The 18,621-nt window shown below is 42.9% G+C and overlaps 1 protein-coding gene across 1 annotated transcript in view; it reads left to right on the forward strand.

The window, feature by feature from the left end:
- Positions 1-6,783: 6,783 nt before the first annotated feature.
- The window catches only part of COL3A1 (collagen type III alpha 1 chain), a 95,240-nt gene continuing 83,402 nt past the window's right edge, over positions 6,784-18,621 (forward strand). Inside the window, exon 1 of the mRNA XM_084815736.1 lies at positions 6,784-6,993. Coding sequence (XP_084671862.1) covers positions 6,894-6,993 — 100 coding nt within the window. The 5' untranslated portion in view covers positions 6,784-6,893. The remainder of the gene's footprint in view (positions 6,994-18,621) is intronic.

Genomic DNA, 18,621 nt, shown 5'->3' on the forward strand with positions numbered 1-18,621 from the left:
AAATGACTGAGCACCCCTGTTTTAAAATCTTCATATATCCCCACATTTGGGGAAGGGGGTGCTTTGCAGAAGAGAAGGGAAGGGACAAGCTATGTTTCCCCTAAAACTGCTCCCCAGCTCTGAACCCAGGTTTACTTTGCACTCATAGATCAGGTAGACTGTAGGGGAGGGATTGCAGGCCAGGGAAAGTATTTCTCACAGGGGACTGTTAAGCAGTCTCTTCCTTCTCCCACCTTTCTCCACAGCAAAGCACACCTTCCCAAGGGTGCTTTGCAAAGGAGAATGGGTCATTGGACTATCTGTATACATTTGCTCATTTTCAGGTTTTTCTACAGAACCCTGGGGACTAGCAACTTGCTTTTTTATATAAAATACACTTCTCAGGATTCTGGAGAGAAATTATATTTTGGGGCACTATCACAGCCATGAAAATTTCTAAACATCTGATTATCAATGGGCAGGTGTCCTAATCAAGCTCAATACCACCATTTCATCATTATCTGATTAATTAATTATTTGTGTGCTACTAGATTACAGGAATTGTAAACACTGAGAGTTGGATCCAGATTTTGTCATACTTAGATCTATATCCACTGAAATCAATGGGACTTAGGTAATGACTAACTTAAGGCCCATTGATTTCAATGGCTTTTCTCCAAATATGACGAAATCTGAATCCAGCCCTGGGAATATATTGTTTTGGTTTTAAAATGTCAGTTATACTATGTGATCATACATGGAAGACTCTAGAATTCATGAATTCATTTAAATTGGCATCAAAAATCTATTCAATCTATCTGCTCTTAAATGTGTTATGATTACACATTTAAGAACACTTAGTACAATCTTTTGTGTGCCCCTCATAAACACAGTCCTACCTCATCTATATCAAAACATTTTAGGGATTTATTTCTCCCATCTATAAAACCACAAACGTCCTTTGCAGGTCAGGAGTTCATGTTTTAAGTGAAAATGCATTTCACCTAACCATGTGGGATCAGGGACTCATGATCTACTCCTAGGCCTATATTAGCTAAAATGCTACCATCAGGGTCATATAGTTTTTTTAAGCATAAAAATTTCAGTATAAATTGATTCTCCACTTACAGTAATGTTGTGGTGCTAACAGTGATGAACCCGCTGATATATTTCAATATAAGCAATGCCAGTCTGCCGGGAGTCCGCGGGGGGGGGAGGTGAACCGTTCCTGCCCCCGGAATCCTCAATGGGGGGAAGGCAATCTGTTCCTCCCCCCCCCCCCCAGAATCCGTCCAGGCCGGCTCCGCTTCGAAGCCCTGCGGAGCCGACCGCCTGCTCCGCAGGGCTGGAGAAAGTCGATACGGCTGGCAGCCATTGCCGTGCCATATCTCTGTGTAAGTCAATCCCCCGGACGCAAATGGCATACTGGACGCCATCTGCATCCCCGTTCACGTGATAAGCTATGCAAATATTTGCGTAGTCCATCACAGCCAAAAACAGGGACGCAAATGGCGTAGCGGATGCCATTTGCGGCCGTAAAGCTAGTTGATTAGCCTAAATGCAGCCGTACATGGCTGCATTTAGGCTAATTGACCAGCTTTACGGCCGCAAATGGTGCCCACTGCGCCATTTTCATCTGGGGGACTGACTTACACCGAGATATGGCATGGCAATGGCTGCTGGCTGTATCGACTTTCTCCAGCCCTGCAGAGCTGGTGGCCAGCTCCGCAGGTTCGACGTGGACAAGGATCCGACCCGGATGGATCCCACGGGGAGGGGGAGGGGAGTGATCCATTCCGCCACGGACTCTGGGGGGCCGGATTCTAAAGAATCTATGAGCAGCAGACTCATTGGAGTTTGTGGTGGAATTCCCCACTGGAGGGGAGGCGCCATTTGCAGCCGTCAAGCTGGTCAATTAGCCTAAATGCAGCCATTGGAGTCTGTGGTGGAATTCCCCACCATCCTTACTTAGGAGTCAAGGGTGATGGTAAACAGGGAACCCTATTCATTTAAAAAGCAAAAGGGAATAAAATGTGTTGCTTTAATTTGATTGAAAGCCATTATCTATGAGCAGCTCAGTCAATTTAGGGTGACCAGCTGTTCTTTTTTACAGAGGACAGTCCTCTATTTGAAGGGCAGCCAGAAGACTATTTTGAAGGTATGCTCTATTTGAAGGGCGGTCCAGCCCAAGTCTGGTATATTGAGAAAGAACCTTCAGCAGGCAGAGCTGGGCCTTGAAGTTGCCCATCAACAGCACCTGGACAGCAGACTGAGCAAGGCACAAAGGATACCTGGCCAGTCTTCCACACTATGGTGGGGTGTACTGTATTTCTACTTAAACTATAATAATTAATTCTAAATGTGCATCCATACATATAAATCGGCTTATGCAGATTTCATGAAAATTGATGTCCTCTTTTTTGGCAATTCATAAATGGCCACCCTGGTAATAAAGCTGGGCTGAATATCCCATCTGTACGCACACTCTTAGAGGGCAATCCTATGGCCACTAGACAGTGCCTAGATGGCCATAAGATTTTTTGGTTTCTGGGAACCGAGCTCTTCCCAGAAACTGCCCCATCTCTGTGCTCAGAGCCGCAGCATGGAGAGGGTGAAAAGGGGGCACTCCTGGGGAGGGGAGGAGACCACAGAAGCATTGTTACGACACTTCCTATGCGCCTTGCGGCCTCCCCCGCTCCCGCTCTGAAGTCCCCAGCTAGACAGCCAAAATTGTCTGTCTAGGTGCAAATGCAGGGTGGCCATGCTCCACCCTCCCTGCATTGGATAGTCGGCTGCCTCCAATTTCAGAGGCAGATGACTATTCTGATAGGATTGTACCCTTAAGGGGCCATTCATCACCCCTGCAATGGGGGGATATTCAGCAACTTCTGTGGGGCAGACAAATTTCCAGAATTCTGTTTTACTCTAAATACAAGGTGGCCAAGCATTAACAACAAAAAGTGCCTTTAACAACAACAACAACAACAACAAAATAAAAACTGCAGGCACTCTTGGAGGATACTGATTATCTAGACCCATTTCAATCTGGACTTCATCCTGGATATGGGACTGAATCAGCCTTAGTCGCCATGATGGATAACCTTTATCGAGAGAGGGACAGGGGGAATGTAACCCTGTTAATTCTGCTCGATCTCTCAGCAGCTTTGATACCATTGACCATGGTATCCTCTTGGATCGACTCTGTGGGATGGGTATTGGAAGCACTGTGTTACAATGGTTCCGGTCCTACCTATGGGGCCGATTTAAGAGAGTAACATTGGGTGACCATTCCTTGGCCCCTTGGCAGTTGAGCTATGGGGCTCAGCAGGGTACCGTCTTGTCCCCAATGTTATTTAACATCTGTATGAAGCCACTGGGAGTGGTCATTAGGGGATTTGGAGCCAAGTGGCATTAGTATGCTGATGACACACAGCTCTATCTCCCTGTGGCATCTGAATCAAGAGAGGCTGTGCAAGTACTGGACCAGTGCCTGAACTCAGTAATGGGCTAGATGAGGGCCAATAAACTAGGGATGTATGAAAGTCACTTACCTTTTCGCAGCTTTGATTCGCGGTGGGGGGGAGGTGCTCCATCCCTCCCCCTGGAATCCTCCCTGGCCGCCATTTGTGTCCTGCCAGGCTGCCGTGACAGGCTAGCCATTTGCGTGGCTGTCTTTACTAGCCATTTACTAGCCATTTGTAGTAGCCGTAGTAACCGCCACTTGCGTGGCTGTCTTTACCATGATAGGCTACGTAAATACTTACATAGCCTATCACGGCAGCCTGGCAGCATCAGGGTGGAAACTGAGCCAATAGAGCCCAAGAGCAGTTCTGATTCTGAGGAGGAACAGCAATCCGTGGGAGAGGAGTGTGCTCATCTCTCACAGGCACAGCAGCTGGCAGAGATTCCTCCTGCCAGCATTCCTGGGATAGATAGTGACCCTGGCAGTGAGAGCTCGCTGGAGGGGGGCTTGTTGGACGCTTGGCGCAGACGCAGGGAGCGACAACAGATGGAGGGCGCGGAAAGGAGGCGCTCTGCTCTTTTGGTGCGCAAACAACGGTCACATCCCGAGGACCCAAGGGAAAGAGGGAGGATCTCTCCCTAGCCCATAAGTTCAGGGTCTTCCTGTGATTCTCCTTCAAATGGGGACCAACTGCCTTACCTGGAGCTTAGGCTACTCAGCTATCTTTCCCCAGTGCTGTTCCTTGCTGTTCCACCATTTGCAGCCACAGCAGCCAGCCAAGAGACCAACTGCCGCCACCGCCACCAGAGCTGCCGCCACCGGAACATCCGCCCCAGGTAAGCTTTGTTCCGGGGGGGATTCCGAGGGGTGGAAGGGGGTGGGAGGCCGTTCTGCCACGGGTTTCAGGGGGCCGAATGCCAGTGCATTCAGCCTCACTGAAATCCGTGGTGGAATTCTCCGCCATCCCTACAATAAACTGAAACTGAATCCTGGCAAGATGGAAGCCCTGTGGGCGAGTGGTTCCCAAGTCCAGGAGATAGGCTCATTGCCTGTTCTGGATGGGGTTGTTCTCCCTCTGAAGGATCAGATCTGTAGTTTCACGGTACTCCTAGATCTATCATTGTCGCTGGAAGTCCAAGTGGCCAGAAGCCCAAGTAATCCAACCTCAAGACTGGATTACTGCAATGTGCTCTATGTGGAGCTGCCCTTAAGGCTGCTCCCGAAGCTGGAGCTAATGCAGAACGCAGCAGCTAGGCTGTTGTCCGGAGCTTCCCCTTTTCAGCATGTGACTTCTTTGCTGAGGGAACTACACTGGCTGCCTATTTGCTACTGGGCCAGGTTTAAGGTTTTGGTACTAGTCTGTTGTTGTTCAGTCGTTAAGTCGTGTCCGACTCTTTGTGACCCCATGGACCATAGCATGCCAGGCCTTCCTGTCCTCCACTCTCTCCAAGCCCTAAAAACTTGGAATCAGGATACCTGAGAGCACCTTCTTCCTTATCAACCTGCCTGGTCACTAAGGTCATCAGAAGGCTTGCTCCTGACAGTTCCACATGGACCTATGGTCCGATTGGAGTCCACCAGGAGAAGAGCCTTCAGCATGGTGGCCCCCTTTCTTTGGAATTCCCTGCCCCTGGAGGTCAGGCAGGCACCAACACTGTGTTGTTTCCGGCACCTCCTGAGAACAGCACTGTTCCAGAAGGCATTCCTTAATTGACCAGTTATGGTTTTTATTGGTATTGTGTTGCAACAAGTATAATTTTAATACAATGTTTTAACCTTTTTATTCTTTTACTGTTTTATTTCTTGTGTTCACCTCTCCAAAATCTGTTCTAGATATGGAGTGGTATATAAATATTGTAAATAAATAAATAAATAGTAAACAAAGACTTGCAACCAATGCAAGCAGCCTCTTGGCTGCCCCAGCCACATTCCTGGGCAGAATGCCCCTATGGCAGGGGTGCGGACCCTTTTTCAGCACGAAGGCCACATTCCATTTGGGAGAAGCTTTGGGAGGCCACATTCCAGTGGTGGATGGGGCCAAAGAAAAAGGGGTAGGCCAAAATTCACCAAATGCCAAAAATACCAGGCTATTTTAACTAAAGGTTTCCCACCCCTGCCCTATGGGAACAACGCTACAGCCTGACATAAATAAATTCAGTCTGGAGTAGTGCCTGAGGGCTTGGATTGAAACCTAGTTGGCCTCCCCACATCAAGAAAAAACTGTTGATCCCCTCCAAGGGAAGCATGTCTCCTCAGCTACATGCTTGTCACATGCTTGACCTACCCATGCAGCTGGTGTGTGTTCTGGTGTGTTCTTGTCACTTATTCCTCCACCTGCAGTCTGAAGTGGCACAGTCCATTCTACCACACCAGGACTCTGCCACTTCATTCCCACCTCACTGCTGGATGTTGAGATCAGGTCACAGATCTTGGGGGGAGGGGAGGAATAGGGAAGAGGCAACAATTCCTCCTTTACTCAGCACCCAGAAACTGCTGGTAGAACCATCCTTCAGCAGGAACGGGATTCAGCAGTCAAAGTTTAAGCACTGCATTTCATTGGTTGATAAAAAGGAGCCTGTTGGCATGCTTGCACTTCCTGCACCCATCAAGTTAGTTAGTTAGTTAGTTAGTTAGTTAGTTAGTTAGTTAGTTATTTCTATACTGCCCAATAGGTAAAGCTATCAAGGCACTTACTAGCCTGGCTAGGAACTTACATTCCTATAGCTACTGCTTGAACTTCCTTTGGAAGGTGCACTTTAAAAGCTGCAGATTCAGGCTGATCTCTTATTCAAGGATCATCCTAAAATCATTTGTGTGGTCTTTCATCGTTGTCTGCTATCTCTTGATTAGAGAAGATGGAGAGAGAAAGAGAAGGAATGAGAGAGAGGCTGCAGATTTCTAACTTTACAGCCGAACTATATACTCCTAGTGGTATTTCTGATTTAGAAGCACACACACACACACAAAGTAAATTATAACACAATGGAATACAAGAGCCTGCTGCAAATAAAAAAATGAAATCCTGCATTCTCTTTCCCATTTACATGTAGCACAAAAAGCATCAAGTGACACATCAAACACAAATCTTAAGCTCATACATCACATATTCTAAGATACATGTGGAAGTTTATGTTCCATACATTCTCAGAGCCTCACAAACATGCATGGTCCAGATGTGTTATGTATCTGTTTCAGCTGGCTGTTCCTTCTGCAAGGCCAAAAGCAATATTAATCATTTCATGTTAAGGGGATGGGACCTCCTCTCATATTTCAGAAAGGGGCTGGGAAGTCAAGGAAGCCAAAGATTTCCCTATTTAAGGCCAAAGCAAAGGAATTCCTGTGGCTGAGTTCTGTTCAGGGCCCGGTGGCTGACAGGGCAGGAAAAAATTGATGGTGCTCTTTTGATTTTTCTTTCCCCCTCTTTTTTTCTCTCTTTTGCACATAGAGTCTCATGTCTAATTCTTTAGACATGATGAGCTGTGTGCAGAGAGTAATTTTGCTTTTCCTTGCTGTGTTGCAATCCTCAGTTGTTTTGGCACAAGAACAAGAAGGTGAGTAATTCCCAATTAAGACTTTTCATGGATTTTAACGACTTTTTTCATCACTTTCATTTCCAAGCTTGCCAGAAATCAGCATTTATCAAATTCATTTTCCTTTTGCCAGTTCGACACTGTGAGCTAGCTAAGAGGTCCTGCTCAATTCCGCAGTATGATGTAGTAGTACTAGCCTAAAAAGGAAGAAACTTTCTCTCGGCGTAAGCATTCTCTGCTGTTTTTCTCGGCTTCAGCTCTTTGCATCTTGACTTGCTTTGCTTGAAAGGACTGGAAACTTTTTTTTAAACATTCCTTTCTTTTAGCTCTTGGGATAAGGTCTGTGAGTGCTAGTTCAGTGAAATCTGGAAGTCATTTATCATAAGGCTTTATTTTCAGCCATTTGCTGCATAACTGTTCTTTGTTTCATAGGAAGCATTGCTTTGGTGTTGCAGGAATATGAATCTTTGAAAAAGTAACATTTAACATAAAAGGAAGCACTTTTGCAAAACCAGAATGGTGAATTCAGCATTGGGGGACAACTTTCCAGCCGTGTGTGTGTGTGTGTGTGTGTGTGTTTCACTTCTGAAGCTTAAGCAGAAGGATAAGTAAATCTATAGAGCTCAAAGCCTGCTCCATCACTCATCAGAGTCTGCTCCAAGCTCTTACATGGTCTACTAACAACAAACTACTTTAGGCTGCACGCCCATACATGCTTACCTGGGAGTAAGCCCAATTAAGCATAGTGAGAGTTCCATCTGAGAAAACGTGCATATAACTGGGCTTCATATGGAATATGCAATGAAAAAGATCACTCAGAAATGAATTTATATTAAATTACCTGTATATTTGGTCAAACTGATGTTTTGGGGTCTGTTTTCTTTTTAGATATTTGAATCAATGGCTATGTCTGGAGCACTGGGGTGTGCTGTATTAAGTTACAAGAACTATGCAACGCTTCTTTTGATTTGTGCCTTGAATATGTGAATGTATAGCTTGACTGATGAAACAATTTAATAAGGTTTTCCTTATAGCTTACCACAGTCTAACACACTTGTGCAATCCATTTCTATAATTATAGGAAAGGATTACTTGAGTCAGTGGATGGCAAAACATTTCAGAATCCAGACTTGAAATGGGCTAGTTCTGTATCAGTTTTCCGTTAAGAAGGCAAGCTTTGTGTATGAGGAAGCCAGGCATTACACAAAATGTAAGGAAATGAATTACAAATAGCAATGCTCATCACTCTGTAAAGACTGGATAGTTGAAAGATGTAACTTATAACTTCATAACTTTCATAGACTTCCAGGGTGCCATTTTGAAGAAGCACATCTGCAGATTTCATTTGCTTACATGAAAGGCACTATTTAAATGCCATTCAAACACACGCATACATATCCCGCAATATGGATTGTACAAATCCACATTCCCTGTATGCTTTATCTTTCATGCAACAGTGTGGATCTTTCCTTTTCACTGTTCAGCACTACATGTTCCATTAGCATCCACCATCGTTCATTCATTCATTAGCAATCAGTTATCCACCATTCAATCTATTAGAAGAAAACAAGAATAATTTCCAGTAAAGAAGGCCATTGGTTTGAGTGTATCCACACAAAGGGACCTTCTCCTGAATTTTTTTCTTTTCAAATCCCATTGGAGTCATCTGCTTATTTCCCACAGATTTAAATACATGTGGCTGCCCTTATGGTTATAATTGTATTTCGACATAGTGTTTGGTTCTGGTTGTAAGAATAAATTTTGGACAAGTGTAACGAAGAAGCCAAAAGCATATTCAAAAATGCCCTTTTATTCTTGTGTTTCCTGTTGTCATTATGTGAGGGCAAGGTTACGTTCTCTAAGAGACAGAGATCTAATTACCATAATACTAGTGAGAGGTTTTTTTCAAAATATGCACATGATTTTCCCTACAGAATACTGGAATGCATCTTTCCATACAATGCAAGCAACTACACTTGCATTCTGGAATCAATCTCACTTTTTTACTTCCCTCAATGGACATGATGTTTTTAACAGCAGAGCAAAACCTATTCAAAGTGTTGAGAGATACAACCCAGGCAATAAAACAGCTAAAGGCTGGGATGTTAACATTTGCATGGACGAAAAGAGACTTTCTAGATGCATTAAACTGCTCTATTAAGTGTCAAAAATCATGTTTATATGGTTAGCTTCAAATGAATGTCAATGTAAACATTTTCTTAACATATCTTGCCAACATGTTTTGGCAAGACATTAAGGGAGCTGCTGAGTTTACAGTGGGCTGAAAATAATCAGGCTGGAGCCTTCAGCAAGGAGTTCCTCTGTGCCATAATAACAACAGTAACCAGATTAAGGGTGCAATCCTATGCATGTTTAGAAAGAGAAAAGGCCTACAACTCCCAGCATTCCCCAGCCAGCTGGGAGTTGTAGGCCTTTTCTCTGTCTAAACATGCATAGGATTGCACCCTAAGTAGACTTGAACCATGATTCTACCATATACCAAACCATATACCAATGGTTTATGACCATTGAGCTTCAACATTGCTATAGCAGGGTTAAATTGTGACATTCACATCTGGCTGCTGAGATGCCCTGTCTTGTATTCTTCTATGCTGACGCAGCTCATCTTACACTTGGCTGTAATGATGACATCTCTTTTCTGAGTCCCGGTTATGGTTATTGGAACAAAAAATCTGACAACAGTAGTTGATCATTGCTGTGGTCCGGATTCTTTCTTCTTTGCAAATCTTATCTAGTCTGAGATTAACTAAGCTAAAGTTTTTTGGTTTAATTTAATGTTTCTTTGAGTTAAGCCTTCTCTCCCCACCCCCTTCTGCTGCCCCAAAGTCCAAGTAAGCAAACCATCCGTTAAAATGAAGGGCCATCTAGTGGATCATCATTCCCTTTATTCCCAAATTGCATGCATTCCAGGATGTACATTCTCATTACTATTGCGGTTGTCTATCCATTGCACCCTATGGTCTTCATTCCTATATTGCTAGAAATGATTACCATTTCCATTACTCAACAAACACACCTGAAAGGTTTTCATTCAATAGCATGAATCCTCATTAAGCTGATAAATAAAGGATTTTCCAAGGTGTGTTCCCCCCACCCTGAGGAATTTGAACATATCCATAACCACAAAACTTTAGCTGAAATCAAAATAAAAAGAATCAACATTTAATCATTACATTGCAGCCATGATAAATGAGCTTTGGGATTTGTTGTACTCTTGCCTCTTCATGTTTGATACCTCCTTTTGATGTGAGGGCATAAAGAAAATGGATGTGTTAAAAACTTTCTAGACATAAAGGATAAATTAATTTGTGTTTGACACTTATCTATGCGTTTTCTAAAAGGGATACATTTGGAGTGTTGCCAATATGCAGATGCACAATACAAGCATGCTCACTCTGGGGTAATCTGTTAAACTGATTTTTAAAAGTAGAGCAAAAACATCTGAGTCAATCATTTTTTCCTCTACATCAATAATCTCCTCAAGGATCCAATGTATGTGTTCCTTCTGGTTGCCACTTCCTTATGACTGGATCTCACACCACAGCAATAATGTCTAAATAGGATAATCATGTGGTATTGGCAGAACATGTGGGTCACCCCACCAGCACAGCACCTTCCTGGGGGTTAGTGGCACTGGATGGATCATGTTTCACATGATCCACCCACACCATGTGATTATTAGATTTGGATGTTAGTGTTGGGATTCATCCATGGTGAAGCAGCAACCACACGCAGCAGAGGTAATATATAAATCAGCTTTAGACTTCCACTTCCAAAGAGAAAAGTTGAATCGATGCAGTCATATGTCATCTGCAATAAGGATTTGGCCATGGAATCAAAGGACATAATAAGATCTTCTGGTTTTTCAATTACAACACAAGTTTTTGCTGACCTGCACAAACAGCTGTCATTGATTATGTTTGTTGGCATTTAAGTATTCATACGATGACATTAGTCAACCAAGCGATAGACCAAATGCAAAATTGCCAGTCATGATACATGCAAGTAGCAGTATAGATGTAAAATGGACCACATCCGTTGGTTTTTTAAGAGAGCCATTGACTTAAGACTGATGCATACATTTTTGTACTCAATAACCAATTCCTCTCTTCACTCAGTAAAGGTATGCTGTAGCCAAAAGCTCTGGTGTACCAAGTGAACACCATTCAAAAGTGACACTGTGCATGCAACTGGTGCAAAATGGGTTACATTTGGCAGCAGTTCCTAAGGGCAAAATGTAACGTATGAAGTGGCTGCGGTCTCTGCCAATACAGACATAGCCTGACCACACTCCTTATTTACTTTCTATAAAAATCCCATTGAAACAATCTGATATTATATTCCCAGTCTTATGCCCATTTGACTCTAAACCCCGGAAGATGGGTAAAACAGCTCAGTCTTAACTACTTTTATTAGCATTGATTGAGCAAGGAATAATCAATCAACATATTTTCCCAATTACTGTGTTTGTACTCATGCAGTCCTGAGGGTCAGTAGGGCATGCGTTAGGTTGCATGTGTTCCTTGATCCCCAAACCAGGGATGGGAATGACCACTACCAGCTAAGTTTCAATATGCACTTGATTTGGAATCTTCATTTCCTGTAGAGCAACATTTCCCAAAGCTAAGCATTAAAAACAATCATTAGCGTATGAGGGGTGTGCGGATGTGTGTGGAGAGTGGGCAAGGCTTCTAGATGGCTCTGGCCCAAGAGTGCTCAGAATGGTTTACTGCCTGCCTGCCTGCCTTCCCCATGCATGTGTGATGAATGAATCTCCCTTGCCCTTTCTTCTGCAGCACAACTTTTTCCCATCTCCATCCATCCTTCCCTTTCCCCACTCCCACCTGACCTAATGGAATGACACATTTCTTCTTTGTACTTGGAAAAAGTAGGGAGCTTGGATGTGAAAAGGGCTGAGCCAGAAATGTTTGAAAGTCCCAACTGTAAAGGCTCCTGAGTAAGGACACACAGCTGTGCATAGATGGTTTGTGCAATTCTGCTGACTACATTTAAAGTGAGAGCATTCTTGAAAGTGAGTGTATGGGGATTAAAGTGTTGCAAAATGTAACCTTCAGTACAGAAAATTATCTATGACTTCCTGTGATTTAGAAAAGTCCAACTCTCAATTAAGTCCTATGGAATCTACATCTTCTAGGTGATTAGGTGTTCTTGGAAATTAGGCCAATTTCATAAGTTTGAGGAAGCCTATAATTTGATGAAAAGTAGATGATTACCTTTGCCTTGCCTGACTTTCCATCTGTGCTTTTTGACTAGAGACCAAGACCCATCAAACATTTTCCTGAAGAAGGGTGCAAAGCCACAGAGCTGGAAAAAAAATAATTGCTTTATTGCAGGGAGAAAGAAATGAGGGTGATGTTTCTTTTTTTACTGGCAGTAATAGTATTTCCCATGCATTTAACAATGCTGAATCAACACCATTATACTCTTGGTAACCTTGTATGTTATAAGTAGAACCTCTATTACTTTCCAACTCCTGGGAAAGCATAAGGCATCAATCCCTCATCTCTTGATAAGGACTTTTGACTTCAGTGATTGAAACAGAAGACCAAGAACAGTAACTCAGGTGGAGAACTCGTTGATTTGTTCTTTCCAGAAGATGGCTTCTAGTCCAATTCTGGCTAGCAGCTCAGTCATATTTAAATTATTTGTGTCAGATCCATAAGAAAATAAGAAGAGCTATATTGGATCCAAGGGTCCATCCCACCAGCATTCTGTTCACACAGTGGTGAACCAGCTACCCATGGGAAACTCACAACCCTAGAGAACTTCAGTAGGACTTCCTCCCTTGGGGCTTTCCAGTGGGGCTCCCTGCAATGTGCCTGAAAGCTGAGTGAGGGGTTACTGTTATTTTTCTTCTTATTTTTCTTCTTCTGGGTGTTAAAACGACTTTTAATAACAACAAAGCAAAACCAAAAATGCCTCTCTCAGCTTTCGTCAGGTAAGCACTGAAGGCCTGCTCCCTGAGAAATTTCTCCAAAATTCTCACCCCTTCCCACAAATTTTCAGCTGCAATTTATTTTCACTCCTCCCCCCAATGAATGGTTGAAAATAAACAGAACAAAAAAATTCGGCACAGTGCTAATAAGAAAGGATCAGAGTTGGCCATTTCTAGAAGCAAGAGAGAATGTTTCCTACCAAGGTGGTTGGAGCTGGCTGGCCGTGCCCCAGTTGCCTGACCTAGGGCTGTCCTTTAGCTGCAGCAGTAAAGATTGCTGCTTCTGCAGCTGCAGATTCTGATCATCCATGAAAGGGTACATTGTCTGATTATTAGGATTGTTCCAAAAATAGTGGGGAATGGACAAAGAGCAGTTTTGAATAAGTCATGCTCTTCTGTCTCTCCTTTTCAAAAGTTCCTGAAGCTGGGTTCTAATCCAGGCGGCAGCAGTAAATAAAAGTGATGTACCCCCCATGCGCCTGTCTTGATAGACAATGAGTAGTTATATCATGTAGTATGCTATGAAACCTGCTGAGCCTTTCTTCCATTGCATGGTGTTTGGGACAGCCATCTTGTATATCTTATATCAAGTCTAATAGCATGGCAAGGCAATTCTTTTTTCAGTGTGGTTCCTTTCTCTGTTCCAGGGGTCTCTTACCTTCTGGGGTCAGTGGGCACTTCTGGAATTTTGAGGTAGTGTCTTGGCCAGTCTCACAAAATGGCTGCCATGGGAGGGCTTGCCCATTCACAAAATGGTCACCATAGTAGACATGGCTGGTGCCAAACATTCATTTCCCAGAAGGCAAAGTGATGAGACTAAAAGAAAAGTAGCTTGCCCAGGAACCTATGTACAAGGCAGAGGTGGGTTCTGAGCTCCAAAACACAAAGTGACCCTTTTGAACCCAAAGAAAGATGGTGCTGGAGGGCAGCAATTCATTTTGCAGCGTGCCAGCTTCCCAAGATTTTTTTTTCTAAGTTAAGAAGTAAAATAAAAATCAGGAGGGGTGGGGAGCGTGGTGGGTGCCAAGAGTCTGTGTGGTGTCTATGGGCCCATTGGTGCCCACTGGAACCACCTTGCAGACCTCAGTCTATTCCATATTGATGGGAATAGAACTAATATGCCTGAGTTTCAAAATAATGAGGTAGGGCGATGTTTCTGGCAAGCTCACTTACACTAAACATCACTGGTGTAGTGGTAAAAGTTAAAGTTCAGGCACTCATCATGACAATTCTCAAAGCCATGCCTAGTTCTAGCAGTTCTCAGCTCCACCAGAAGCAGGTCTCGGGCAAAGCTGATAGGTTTTAATTGCCCATTCAAGACCAAGCCACCCCAAAATACTCTGCATTACCACAGGGAACAATATATTGTTGCTTGAAATATTCATCCCCTCCCTGCCCCCACCTACTGTGAGAATTGCAGCTCAGCACAGAGGGAATGGGGAATTCTGAGAGGGGTGGCAGATGATGTCAGCATCCATGCTAAGTAAAAAAAAAAAAAAAGTGTCACTGCTACAACTGTGCAAACCCTGGCTCCACTACTGAACCTACTGCACTGGATTCAGGTTTAGGTGTGTGCAAATGGGTTGGTGGAAGCAGATTTCCCCACCCCTCCTGCCCACGGCAGCCCCTCCAGCCCACCTGAAAATGCTCAACAGAGTGTTGGGGGAGCCTGCTTTATGAGAGGGGATGGGGGTATCCATGAAAATCAGGCAGAGGCCTTCCATGCATGGAAGGCAGATCCTGGATCCAACCCACTGACTACCATCCACCACAGAGTTAAGTGTGCCCTTAAACCCACTGACTTCACATCCAATGGTGTGGTAGATACTGGCCATTGCTGTGGGTTCAGTCTGTCAAGTATGAAAGGTTGAGGGTAGAAGCACAGTACGTCTCCCCCGCCCCGTAGCCATGGGAATCACTATAGCTACTCTATACACTGCAGGTGAAGCAGCCTAACAAAATACAGGCAGATATCAAGGACACATCATGTCACCTTAGACCAGCCTTCCCCAACGTGGTGCCCTGCAGATGTTGTGGACGACAGCTCCCAGAATCCCTGACAATTGCCAATGCTGGCTGGGGCTAATGGGAATTATAGTCAAAAGACCATCTGATGGGCATCACACTGGAGAAGGCTGTCCTAGATACATCTTTATTTCAGGCTACTGGTCTGCCTTACTTTACAGCACTAATATTTATCACATTTGTTTGCATTTACGTCTTACCATATTTGTATGTTTATTATACTTTCACAAAAACCCTGCACGGTAGGGTATGGTTAAGGATAGTGATTGTCCCAAGACCACCCAATGAGGTTCAGGGCTGAGCAAGACCACGTCCAACAATTATATCACACTGGTTCCCACTGACCTCCATGGATCTGGACAAGTTCCAAGAAGTATTACACTAGCTATTCTTCTAAGCCATTTTGAAAGATTATAGGTCTACAGTCGATGAGCATGAAGAAGTGCACACAATTAAACACACACACACACACTAACTTGAAACAACCAAGTTTTCTGGTTTTGCAAATATTCTTGCAAAAGGATATACTGTTGAAAGAAGTGTGTAACTTTCTATTTTCCCACATTGATGAGTTCTAAAGATGTGATGAATTTGGCCTGTCTTCTTCAAAATGTTAACCAAACGCATTTAATCACAGTCTTTGAAATCTGTGGATCCAAGAGCCAAAATAATAAATTATGCAGCCTACTCAAAACATTTCTTGTTCAGCCTTAATTAAATTAGAGCCTTAATTAAATGAAAATGCCCTCTTTGACTTTCCGTACTCATCATCAAATGGTAGATAAAGGATAGATTAAAGATTTACAGTTCTGTTTATGGGCAAAACAAGACAGTACAACAAACACAAACGTGTTGCTAGAGTGTACAATAGTTTTTGTTTGTTTCATTGTTCCATTAGTTTTCATTACTAAAATTGTATTTGTTTCATTATTCATTTGAAATCACATTTCATTTCACTACTCACATTTATTTTCATTAGCTTTCTTTCTTTCTTTCTTTCTTCGTTCTTTGGAAGAAACTGCAGAAGTGGTTTCAGTGGCTGCCACCTAGTGGCTGCCATTTTATTTTCCCAAATTGCCCCAGGTTGCATCATTTTGGGCTGTTCTGGGACAAAATCGTGACCACCAATTTCCCCCAGAATGCCCCAAAACAGCACAATGTCTAAGGAGAAAGCTGCTACTACAGGAGAACAGTAGTCCTTCCCATCCAAACGAATGATTAATAGGTACAAATGGGATTTAGTTTTAAGAAATAAACCCATTCATTATAGCATTCATTTTGCAATGAATGACATTTGAACTGAATAGGCTCCATTCAGTCCAATTTCTCATTTGTCATGAAAGGAATGCACACTCCTGTCTGGTGTCTCTCCTTATCTCTTTTGCCTCTCTTCCTGGTAATCTCTGGTATAACACAGATCATCATTTGACGTGCATTTCCACAGTCTCACAACAAATAGCCAAAGATGTGAGGTGTGGGGAAATACAATGCAATCATATCCTGCACTGTGTTATACTAGAATCTAGAAGCAACTAGATGTTACAAGGCAGGAGAAAGAGACATGAGATGGTCTTGTAATGTCTAGTTCCATTTTATATTTAGGGGCACAAAAGTACCATCTTCAGTAGGACAGAGATCTAGCAAGGATGAAGTGGTTGTGAAATGAAGTTGCAAAAGTTCTCTCCTGCATATAGGTACTTTAAGGAGGCTTACATATACATTACAACAGAATAAACATCACCAGTCATTGTGTATTTCCTGTGAGGTTTTGTCTTCTGCTCCAGCTTTATATTGCAGATGTGATCCAACACCTAACGTTTCAGTCCAGCATTAAAGTCTTCATTCAAAGCTCATTGTTTATACAGATCAACAGCCTTCTCTGTTGGAGGCTAGCTACTGAGTCTGACACAAATATCAGACATTACATTTATCCTAGGCTATGAATTGGCTCGACATTTTATTTATTAAGTATTATTTTGTGATCTGGCATGTACTGTGTCAATGATCAAAGACTATGGAGCTTATAGCAGAAAGAATCCACTTTCTCCTGGTACAAAACAGTGAATAAAAGTAACATACCAGGTTGTTGGGGGGTTAAAGAAAAAAAATAACTCCAGAGCATCATAGAAATGAATGTCTGTATGCAAAAAGGGTAAATGCAACTTTCCATGCCACAGTGGAAGAATTATGGCATGTAGACAATTGTTCCTATGATTCTTTTTGTTCTTGTTTTAATCTAGGGGAAACCTCCCACACCCCTAGATTAAAACAAGAACAAAAAGAATCATAGGAACAATTGTCTACATGCCATAATTCTTCCACTGTGGCATGGAAAGTTGCATTTACCCTTTTTCTGTATTCCTAACATCAAGATGAGCCTTATTTCCACTGTTTGGAAATTTTGCCTGTTTCATGTCAAGATGACAATGGAAAACATGATATAACCCTTCTAACAACAGTCATTTGTTAGATTAACTTGGGTGCACTTCTACCACAGGGGCTGCATTTAATGAAACACAGCAAAGGAGATTCCTTTTGCATTAGCTAATAAACCTCGTCCATTTTCCAAGACTTCATGTTGAGCAAAGCTCTGTAATTAAAAAAGAAAGTAAGAGAATGAGAAAGAAGAATAGGCTGTGGTAATGCCTATTTGTTCTCTCATTGGTTTCATAACATATATGTTAGCGGGTGAGAAAATACCATGTGCTATAGAAGCTTCCTCTTATCATCCAGCCAAATTGCTACACCCTCTTGATAACATATTTTACTGCTGCTACTACTATATAAAGCTTATTTTGCTACTAGCTGTTGTACAAAAGGGTTGCTGCCCAGAGGGTTAATATAGTACAGGCCTGCGCAAGCTGTGACTCAATGAGCTAATACCGCAGTCTACACAGAGAGAGGTTTTGACATAGGAAAAAAAATTCAGATACACTGTCCCAAGCATGCATGTTGATGTGGTATGGTTCTAGGAAGACTGTTCCGCTTTTTTCCCTGAACATTTCAATCATCTCTAGGTCAGGACACTGATGAGCAAACTATGTTTCTCCCCTCTCCCATTAAAATGCAGTTGACATGCAACAGGAATCTATTTCCTATAGTCAACTCTCAAGAACTGGTTTATGGATAAAGGGAGTCAATAGAACAACCCTCTATTTGGTTTGGTTATATTTCTTTATTTTGCTAAGCTTCTGGCTTCCCTAATGATCATGACCAAAAGGCATGACCACTTTAAAATGTCATGAGCTGAATAAATGTCGCCGCCACTGCCAGCAACCAAGAATGGGGAATAATTGGAAACCTATCTGTGTTTTTAATGTGTTGGGAAAGTTTGAGCCATTTTTTTCTTTTCTTAGCTTCTTAAGAGAACCTCTAGCTCAGAGGTGGGCAATTTATGAGGTTCCTCCAGATGTTTTGGCCTACAACTCCCATCAGCCCTCACCATTGGCTATGCTAGCTAGGGTTGATGGGGGCTGTAGACCAAAACATCTGGAGGGCCGTAAGTTGCCCGCCTCTGCCTAGTTCCATGGTTTTGGTAGGAGAACACACAGCTAATAAATCAAATTATGAAATGTTTTGCTTTTACTAAAACTGAGAGCACCATTATGTCTCTTCTTGTAAATAAGTCTAAGGAAACTTTTCTGGAA

The sequence above is a fragment of the Heloderma suspectum genome, chromosome 1 (assembly GCF_057233095.1).
Source record: "Heloderma suspectum isolate Gila_16-S chromosome 1, 16-S_ref, whole genome shotgun sequence".
NCBI classification, from domain to species: domain Eukaryota; kingdom Metazoa; phylum Chordata; class Lepidosauria; order Squamata; family Helodermatidae; genus Heloderma; species Heloderma suspectum.